Here is a 10,195-nt window from a genome sequence, read left to right as displayed (position 1 = left end):
AGGAAAAAAAATTTAATGCTATGAAACTTTATTTTAAATTAACCAATGCTAATTTAATAGTAAATAGTAAATTTCAACCTACTTGTGGGCAAAGGTTGCATCACGCATGAAATTTACCCTTTATTAATAAGACTAATAAATTTAAATATTAATAAATAAAATTTTCCGTACCTGTGGGCCTAAGAGAAATTTTATTTTTAACATTAAATTTATTATCTTATTCTAATTAAGTCATAAAAATAAAAACTTCCCTGTGGGGATTAGCAATTAAATTTATGAATTAATTACATAATCGATGTTAATTTTTTCTATATGAAGTTCATGTGTATAACCTTGATGTAATTATTATTCTAAAATTGGGATGCTGTGGCTCTCCCAAAAATATTATAATAATTACTACTTCATTAACACCTATTAACTATATAGATGCTCACAAAAGTCCCAAGAATATAACAAACCAATACCTAAATGGGGTAAATAAGTAATTTTCCAAGGTGCAACCAGGTGAGTTCCCAGGAAAGTGAGGGGGGTCACAACGGACACACTTAAATCCCAAGACTTTCCTTAGTCAGAACTTTTCTAGACATTGCATTCTTGAATATTATTGTAAACACTCCAGCATATATGGTTTTATTCTTAGGTTTAGGCATCAAACCAATTATATTTAAACAATATAATTAAAAATTAATTCTATTCCTAAGTTCAAGTATTTAAGAAACAATAATTTTAATATTGAACATATAAAACATAACAAAAATAAATTTATGACATGAAAGTATAATAAATATTATGGCCTAATGGTTTAGTAAGTAGCCTTAGGCCCTTTACACTTGAAAACCCAAGTTCTAAACCCCAAAATAACCCAAATTTATTTATTTTTTTTATTTTTTTTTATTTATTTTTTTTAAATTCTGGATGAGCTACTATAAATGGGTCAGCCCACTTTATAACCCAAAAACTGCATGGGTTTTAAACCCTACCCAAATACCCACATGTTCGTGTAGCAAGTTTCTCAATGGCAAAACTGTAAATAAAAATATCCATATCTATGCTTTCATGCTTTACCGTGTTCATGTTTTACGATGTGCAATTATTGAGAGATTTTCACACATATGTAATTTCTTACAATCTCATTATATATTTTATAAAATTTTATATTTAATATATTATGAAATCTTTTCAATTATTTTATTTTTAATTATTTTTAAGTATGAATGTCTATTCAGTATCCTCGTTGATATCACAAAGTAATGAAGAAAAGCCGTGAATATCTATATCTTTGCTTGGAAATTGGAAAACGAAGCCAAGTAGGGTCAGGGGAGACGAAGGAGAAAGGTTCAACGTAAGACCAGTTATGTGATGCTTTTAACATCAGTAGCGCGCGCGTGGTCAAGTCACTCTGTTTACACGAGTAGATGAAGTCTGAAGTCCGGCCGAGTTCATGAAAGACCGTGGCGCGTTAGGCTGTAGGGTTAATTCGTTAAATGTTTGGCACCCAAGTTACGCAAGAAACGATGGCGACTCTCCTGATCCGTTAATTGGTGGCCACTGGCCAATTGAATCTTGATGATGTTGGCGCTGACGTGCGTACATCACGTGGTGGAATTGGTCTTGCCGTCTTGGACTCTCGGCGATGAAAATGAAACTTCCAAGCAAAGACTGAAACAGTGAAACATGGGTCTAATAAGCCAGCGAGCCAGTGGCAATTTAGATAATATGAAATGAGTGTCAATTTTATATGATAAACAGGGTCAACCGTCAAGGGCAATGCTAGAATTACAATAAGTGCATTATCGATGTACAACTTTAAGGCATATTTGGGAGATTTACATGTGTAGACTCCACCTCAATGTGCTTTAAAATTGTGTACTTGTATTGCATGAATCACTTTTCCAAATAATTTAATAGATTATTTATTTTTAAAAAATATTAAAAATACAACAAATACATAATTAATGTACAACTTTAAAACACATTAAAGATACCGACACGTGTCTTGAAGTTGTGGACAACATATATCCCAGCCCTTTTAATTTTTGAATAATGATTCAATGCCACCTAAATATTCAACTTTTCACCACCTTGTCTATGTGGCAAGATGGTCCTCCACAACTTTTTGAGTTTTTTTATTTTTTAAAAATAAATTAAGGTGAAGAACCACCTTACCACATAAATAAAGTGATAAAAAATTATATATTTAAGTGATAGTGAATCATTACTCTTAATTTTTATCTTCTAATTCGTTGTGTTGCTAAATGTCAAATGATATGTAAAGCTAGCCAACGCGCTTAAAAAGTCCCCCCAGGCCCCCAACAAATTAACTAGTGACCACGTGGCTGCTCTTTTACGCGTCCACATACGATCCATTCAACTGGTCCCAGACACAGCACCACAATTTCCCGTTCATTTTCCATCCCAAAAGCCAGGACCTTTTCTCATCGTTTGAATTTGACCGACTGACCACCCCAATTGGGAATTCACACTCCTTCTCTCTTTGCATCCTCTCGATCGTCTTCAATAGAATCCTCCACACATTTTCCATGTCTGTCTATTTTACACAACTATTTGTTTGTAGTCCAGCACAAATAACTGCGCTTTGCCAAATAACTCCGTTTTCAGAAAGTCAATAGTAACCAATAACTCCGCAGGCTTGGTACTTCGTCATATCAACTGGAGAGACGAAACGAATTGAAGAGGGAATTTTTGCTCTGGATTTGCCTTGAGAACGAACCAGCTCTACAGGTGAGACAACCTCCAGCTCCTCCTCATATTTCTTTTTTGAGTTTCTTCTTTTTCTTCCTGAGGATTTTGAATTTACATGACCTTTACTGCTAAATGTATCGTTTACCTTCTTCAACGAACAATTTCTATTTAATTCTAGTAATCTCAGCAAATGAATTCTAATAATTTTCTTTTAGAAAATATTGTGAAAGCATTGCTCACTAAGCCGACTTACTTTCTCTAGGGACTAGGAGTAACCATGAGTCCATGACTAATTACTTACCCAATTTTGATCCCTATAAATATAATCATTAGCAATACCGCCTTCATAAAAAATGCTTCAAAATACAGTACTGCATCATCGCTTTCCAGCAACATAGACAACCTGCCAGTAAAAAGAGCGGGCATGATGAAAGTAATATTTAGTGTAGTCCAGCTTTGTACTGCAGCTTCAAATCCTAAATGTTTTCTGATTTTAGGGTTTGCAGGGCTGGATGCAAATCGAGTTGCTATGAATTATTGGTGAAATTGACTGATCTAATAGGGAGATCAAGATACCCAATCCAGACCTTCAAATTTCAGCAACTTCAGATAATTCAATGGACTTCAATGTAGGAATCATGGATGGAGGGATGGCACTACTGCAACAACTATGGAATGAGGTAACACAACAGGCGATGGAACTTGCAAGTGAAACAAGTGTTGTGGTGCTTAACAAGGGCAGCTTTCAGGAATTCTCCAAGATTATTTTTGAGCTGAAAGTCCTCTTTGGCTCGCTGAATGCCCAGAAAATTGTTGATGCAACAGGTTCAGAATCCACAAGAGCTGCATTAGAGACCTTGAGTTTTCAGCTGGAAAAAGCCTGCAAGATCATTAAAGATTACAAATCTGGAAGCCGCATCCGTCTCTTATTTAAGTCACACTCAATACTCTTGCAGATGCAGGATGTGGCAAAAGATATTGCCAAGGCCATTTCCTCGTTTCAGCTGATCAATCTTGACATCGCCCTGAACTTGAAGAATAAGACTAACCAGATCATTGACAATCTGAGCACAATGGAGTTTCAGTCAGCACTAGCAACAGACAAAATTGCTTCAGAAATAGAGGATTCAATATCCCAGAACTGTAAGAATCAGGAGAATGCTGAAAAGCTCCTGGAAAAGATTGCAGAAGCTGTTGGTGCTAGTATGAATGCATCCATGGTACAAAATGAACTGGAGCTTCTGAAGCAGGAGAAAGAAGAAATGGAAGATCAAAAGAAGCAGGCAGAGGCACTTCAGTTATCACAGTTGATACAGTTCTTGTACAGTACAGAAATTGTTACAAGGCCACAGGACGACATAATTGCCACATACCACCAGCAGTACCCAATTGATTCATTCATATGTCCATTGTGCAACGAGATGATGACAGATCCAGTTGCAGTCCTTTGTGGCCACAGCTTTGAGAGGAAAGCAATTCAGGAACACTTCAGAAGAGGAGAGAGAAAGTGCCCTACCTGCAAACAGGAGCTCCCATCTATGGACCTTACTCCAAATCTTTCCCTTCGAAACTCTATAGAAGAATGGAAACAGCGGGATATGGACTTAAAATTCCAAGCTGCAGTGCCTGGAATCACCTCAAATGACCTTTCCAGACAGAAAAGGGCATTAGAGAATATGCAAGTTTTGCTGGAGGTACCTTCATATGCAGCCAAATTTGCAGAGGAAGGACTCATACCAAAGTTGGTGGAGATCCTAAAAGACAAAAGGCTAAACAGTGCAGCAGCACTAAAATGCCTCTACTACCTAGCTAAATATTGTGATAATCATCAGGTAAGCAAATGGTGAGTAATAGTATTAACTCATCACATTTCCATTTCATCTTTAACCCAACTTAATGTAAGAACTTTTGTTGCTTGGAACTTGCAGGAAACCATTATTAAAGCCGGGGCTGTTCGTTGCATCGTGAAGCAGATATATAAAGATGGCACAGAACCTGATGCCATTGCAATCTTGTTGGAGCTGTCAGAAAGAGAAACCCATGCGGAGAAAATTGGAAATACAAAAGATTGCATTCCTCTTTTGGTTTCTTTACTCGCTAACAATAACCTTGACATTTCACAGAAAGCCCACAAAGTGTTGCAGAACCTCTCCTCCAACACACATTTTGTGGTCAAGATGGCTGAAGTCGGACACTTCCAACCATTTGTGACTCGCTTCAACCAAGGTAATATTATATTCCATATGATACCTACCAACTGGCAAACCATATACCAACCTGGATCTCTTCTTGCAGGACCTCAAGAGACCAGAACATTGATGGCTGCAGCATTGATAGAGATGCAACTCAAGGAGAGCAGCATTGAGGACTTAAAAAACAAGCAGTTCATACATAATTTAGTCCAGATGCTCTCTTCTAGTGCCCCAGCATGCAAAGTAGCTTGCCTCAGATCTATCACAAAGCTCGTAGAGTACCCCAGGATGGTAAAGCGACTTCTGAAAGACCCTGTTACAATACCACATTTGCTTGGTCTCATTTCATTTGCCAGGTCTGACCCACATGAGAAAGAAGAAGCAGCTAGGATTCTCGCTCTACTGATTGGAGCCAGTCAGCAACTTGAACTTCAGAAATATCGGGGCTTGCAGGAACTGCAATCAAAGCACAATGTGAGTCTCCTTCTGCATGTTGTAGCCAGTTCTGATCCTAAAACTAAGGTTCAGTTCTTACACCTGCTGGTTGAGCTCAGCCAAAAATCTGAGACAGCTCAAAACCTAATTCGATCAGATGAAGATGCAGTTGGGCAACTCTTCTCTTTGCTTCACAGTGACCAGCCTGTGGTGAAGCGGTGGACAATGAGGCTCATATACTGCATTTCTGAAGGTCATCCTGCTGGGGCTCCACTACCCCCGTCTCCTGCAAAAGAAACAGCAATCACCACCCTGGCAGGCATCCTCACCTCTTCACCAGATATTGAAGAAAGGTCAATTGCTGCTGGAATCATCAGCCAGCTTCCCAGTGATGATGTTGATATTGATGAGATTCTCCGCAAATCAGACACATTAAAAGCCATTCATGAGGTGATTTGCAATGCCGATGAGGAAACTGATGGAAACATGGCTCCTGGCACTTCTTTACTAGAAAATGCTCTGGCTGCACTTTTACGATACACAGAACCTACCAAACCTGAACTTCAGAGGCAAGTGGGCAAACTTGAACTGTACCCATCACTAGTTCGTGTTCTCTCCAGGGGAAGCTCACTTGCCAAGCAGCGGGCAGCCATTGCACTTGCCAAACTATCCCAATCCACGAGCCAGTCAATCTATGATGCAACCATCGTGGCAAAGCAGGCCAAACACTCTATGCCACTGATGAAGCTCCTAACAAACATGTCTTGGTGTTGCTCAACCTCTTCAGAGAATGTAAGTATATGTTCTGTTCATGGTGCTGCCTGTTCACCTAGAGATACATTCTGCCTTGTCAAGGCAGATGCAGTGAAGCCACTGGTGCGAACTTTGAGTGAGACAGAGTCCGGTGCAGTGGAGGCTGCTATAATGGCACTCGAAACATTGCTAACAGAGCATAGCACACTGTCTCGTGCAACTGCAGCCATTGTTGATAGCCAGGGAGTGGTGGCCATTCTACAAGTCCTGGAGAAGGGTTCCTTGGCTGCCAAAACAAAAGCCTTAGACCTCTTCCAGAAGATCCTAAGGAATACACAGATCACCGATACATTATTTCAGCGGTCAGAGAGGATCCTCATCCAGCTTCTGCATGATGCTGAACTAAAGAAAAAAGCAGCTTTGGTGCTTAGGCAAATGAAGATTCTTCCAGACCAATCTTCGTATTTCTGAGTTCATTTGGTTCTAAAGCAGGAAACTAGAGTAAAGCATATGGTCTTGAACCGTAGAACATCAAAAGGAGCCTCGCAGGGTGTTGAAAACAGTTATTAATGCACCACGAGCTTGACAAAACTTGAGAGTGAAGGAAAATGAATGCGGTCGAGAACTTCAGCCTGGGAAAGTTGAATGTTTTCTTGGTGAGATAATGCCATCCGCTTGCGTGCATGCTACTGGCTCTAATAATACGAGATGATGGACCTGCCAAAAAGTAAGCAGAGAATACCGATTCTATATGATCTCAGACGCGTATGCATGTGAATATTTCTAGGAATAGACTAAACATTTCTGATGGGCATAAATCGCCTTTGTTGGCCTTGTAAAGAAACACCTGAAACCAGATTCTAGGGATAAAAGCATCCAGTTTTCAAGTTACAGTCGACTTCAAAGATAGACTAGAAAAAAATCTCCTTTAAACTGGAGGGAGGATATATTTCACAGTACAGCTGGATGCTTAGCTAGATTTAGGATTGTTTATCACGTGTGTATTAATCTGTTATTCTGTTTAGCTTGTTTTTCACGTGTGATAATTAATCTTAGACTCAACAGATTAGATCAGTTTCTTTTCTTTGTAATAGTTCTTATATAAATAGATACTACTTAATTGTATATTTTACATTTTAATGAGAATCAGAAATTTTCTTTCCAATTTTAGTTTCTAATAATATATAGTGTAATTGTCACTTCATTTGTTGGAAAATCGGTACATAGTCTAGAAACCGACGTTATTTTGTTAAGACATGGGACAATATGGAATTTCACATCCTAAATGTGTCGCACATGATCTCCAATGTCATCAATAACGCGACACGTGAAACTGAAAACCGTTGAAGTGTTAACAAATTTCGCTACACAAAAATACGAAATGTGATTGTAATTTGTATACGAGAGACAAAAAGTATAAACTGAAACGTACAGCCATATCGATCAGTTACCTCAGACATTGAAAACAGACTCCAATTAATGGAAAATTAAACAAAAAGGCTACAAATTTAAAATGAGCCTTAGCTTAATTTTCCCCTGCTTGCATGGTTAAATCTTAAACAATTAATATATTCAGAGAAACGAAAGAAATATGGCGATTCAACCCACTAAATATTCCGCAAGACGACGAAGATAAAGGGAATAATTACAATACAAACACGTACGCCAAACATATCTGGTTTAAAGTCTAATTCATTTTACTAACAAAACCGAAAATTCCAAACTAAGGTTTATCATTTATGGAAGCAAATAATAAGTAGAAAACAATGAAAATGGCAAGAATATATGGGTCATACTCCATCTTGCGGCCGCTCCAAGAAAAGTCCTACGTACCCCATCTTCAAAGTGATACTCCTACAAGCTAGAAGTCAGCGACATTCAAAATCTCCGGGACTTCGTCTCCGGCGAGGTAACCTTTGAATTGCGCCAACGCTATTTGATGAAGACGTGGCTGTCGCAGCCCGAACCACCATGAGCAAGAGCCCGAAAGAAGCAAAATTGGGCAGTTGTGATGGTTGTTAACAGTAAGTTTACTTGATGGTTCTTTTATGTACACATCAGTATTCCACTTTTTTCTTTTCTTTTTTATTTATTTTTTTATATTTTTTTTGTAGGACAGTCCAGCAGGTTCTAATTTTTTTTTTTTTGGTCCTAAATGGAGCACTTTTTTTCCTTTTTTTTTTTTTTGTCTTAAACGGAATAATTAATTTTTGTCCTAATTTTTTTTTTTTTTTTTTTTTTTTTTTAATTTTTTCACTTTTTTCACTTGCTCATCGTGTGAAAGTCAATTAATTGGAAAGACAACAGGTAAAAGAAACAAAGAAAAAGGGTTAGAAGAAAGGAAAAAAAATAAACGAAGAAGGAGAATAAGGGGTTAGAAGAACTAAAGGTCATGTTTATTTGAGAGAGACATTAGATTCAAAGAAGAAAGGTTTAAGACAAAAAAAAAAAAAAAGAAGAAGAATGGAGCTAACACTATTAAAGTTTAAGACACTTGTCAGCTTGTTAAATCAATTTGTAGCTAATTTTTGTCCGCCTCTTAATAGATCCGCTACTGTCCACCACCACCACATAATTAATGATCGATCTCTTCTCTTATATCATTTATGGAAGCAAACAAAGCCCACGACTAAGGGTTCGGCTCCTACAAAACGTGCATGCAAGCAACGTGTCTCACCGCTCATCAGTCGGTCCGCTATGTTAGGCATCAACGTGTCATATATACATACAGGCCACAACATTTGCCACGTGGGTCTTGAACCTTGTTAATTTGTTGAGCGCACTCTATAAAAATGAACCCCCACAACCTGAACCCAATCGAGTCGTCTCAAAAAGGTCAATCTTCCGTTTTCTGCCTGGTCGATCGATTGGGAAATTAAATTAAGATGGCTTTCAGGGCAACTGTAGGTGCATGCATGCTTCATTAATTATCATGATCATCTTTCTTCCTAATTAATTTGTTGACTTGATTGACGTTTATCATAATATATGTATATGGGATTTGGGTGCAGAGCTTTTGGAAATCAATGCAGACCCGACCGGGGGGAAGCCGATCCTTTGCATCCTCAACCACTTCTGCTGATAACCATCGTTCCGGGTTTGTTTAATTTTTGTTGTCTGTGGCTAGCTCTGGGTTTAATACTTGGTTTTACAGTTTGCATCTTCCCATCCCTTTGTGTATTTATTATAAATGTTATTTTTCTTGATTTGTTTGTAAAATCCTCGTTTAATTAGGATCGCTATGAAGGCGGAGTTTACTCCAATTTACGTGGTGCTGGGACTGGTGGCTGTAGCAGTGAGTATAGGGACGCACACGGCGAAGCAGCAGCTCATGCATTCCCCAACGGTTCACGTGAGCAAGAAGAGGAGAGAATCCATGCCGGAAGTGGAGGATCCGGACCGTGTCATTAGTTCCGCCGATAAGTTTGTGAACAAGTCTTTCCTCAGGAAGGTGGCTCACATCCAGGACAACAAGCCTACTCTCCCTGATCCCATCCGCCCCGACCCCTTTACCAGGTCTGCATCTTATTGCTTTGTGCAGTACTCTTTGCTTTTCTGTATACATATATATGCGTGCTCATGATCATGAATTTTTCTTTTTTGAAACTCGCAGTCCTCGAAATGCAGAGACCCTTAAATCGGCTGGAGTGGATCCTGCTCGCCACTGACTTCAAGCGCCATATATATATATATATCATCGTCTTTCTTCCTCCATCTATAAACTTGTCTGACATTTGTACATACGGGCCCTCCCTCATTCAAGATTGAAAGTCCTTCATTGTGAGCGGAAAGAGGCCTCCCATTTCTTGTTTTTTTCCCTTTGTTTGTTCGAATAAAACGAAGACACCGTTGCATTTATAACTTACTTGAAGTACAGCCAACAAACTAGTAATCCTGTGTCTAAATGTAGGCCTCCGAATGGCTATTCCTTTTCCTGAATGACTATTTCATTAGGAAAAGGAATAGCTATTACTAGTAACAGAAGAAGGTAGAATGGAATAGTTTTTTTGTTCTTTTATTTGGTTTTAACGTTAGAATAGAACACTGAATACATTCAGTGTATCATTTTGTTTGGCACAGTGCAATACGCTGGTGAATAAAATCATATTGTA

General features: G+C 38.4%; 2 protein-coding genes across 4 annotated transcripts; both read left to right on the top strand.

Annotated features, from left to right (window-relative positions):
- Positions 1 to 2,384: 2,384 nt before the first annotated feature.
- LOC133863578 (U-box domain-containing protein 44-like) lies at positions 2,385 to 7,248 on the top strand. Of its 3 annotated transcripts, none has more exons than XM_062299604.1 (4): positions 2,385 to 2,742; positions 3,337 to 4,535; positions 4,632 to 4,929; positions 4,999 to 7,248. In XM_062299604.1, the coding sequence occupies exons 2-4, from the start codon at positions 3,342 to 3,344 to the stop codon at positions 6,552 to 6,554; spliced, it is 3,048 nt and encodes a 1,015-aa protein (XP_062155588.1). In that variant the 5' UTR covers positions 2,385 to 2,742; positions 3,337 to 3,341; the 3' UTR covers positions 6,555 to 7,248. The 3 variants fall into 3 exon arrangements, with proteins under 3 accessions (XP_062155588.1, XP_062155579.1, XP_062155571.1); XM_062299595.1 differs by having other exon boundaries at positions 3,210 to 4,535; XM_062299587.1 differs by having other exon boundaries at positions 3,201 to 4,535.
- Positions 7,249 to 8,891: 1,643 nt separating this feature from the next.
- Positions 8,892 to 9,833, top strand: LOC133867884 (uncharacterized). Its single transcript, XM_062304658.1, has 4 exons — positions 8,892 to 8,986; positions 9,095 to 9,180; positions 9,318 to 9,599; positions 9,697 to 9,833. Exons 1-4 carry the CDS (start codon positions 8,969 to 8,971, stop codon positions 9,749 to 9,751), a joined length of 441 nt encoding a protein of 146 aa, XP_062160642.1. The 5' UTR covers positions 8,892 to 8,968; the 3' UTR covers positions 9,752 to 9,833.
- Positions 9,834 to 10,195: the final 362 nt, after the last annotated feature.

This window comes from Alnus glutinosa, chromosome 1 (assembly GCF_958979055.1).
Source record: "Alnus glutinosa chromosome 1, dhAlnGlut1.1, whole genome shotgun sequence".
NCBI lineage: Eukaryota > Viridiplantae > Streptophyta > Magnoliopsida > Fagales > Betulaceae > Alnus > Alnus glutinosa.
The sequence above is the reverse complement of the archived record's forward strand: the minus strand, read 5'-3'. Positions and strand labels throughout refer to the sequence as shown.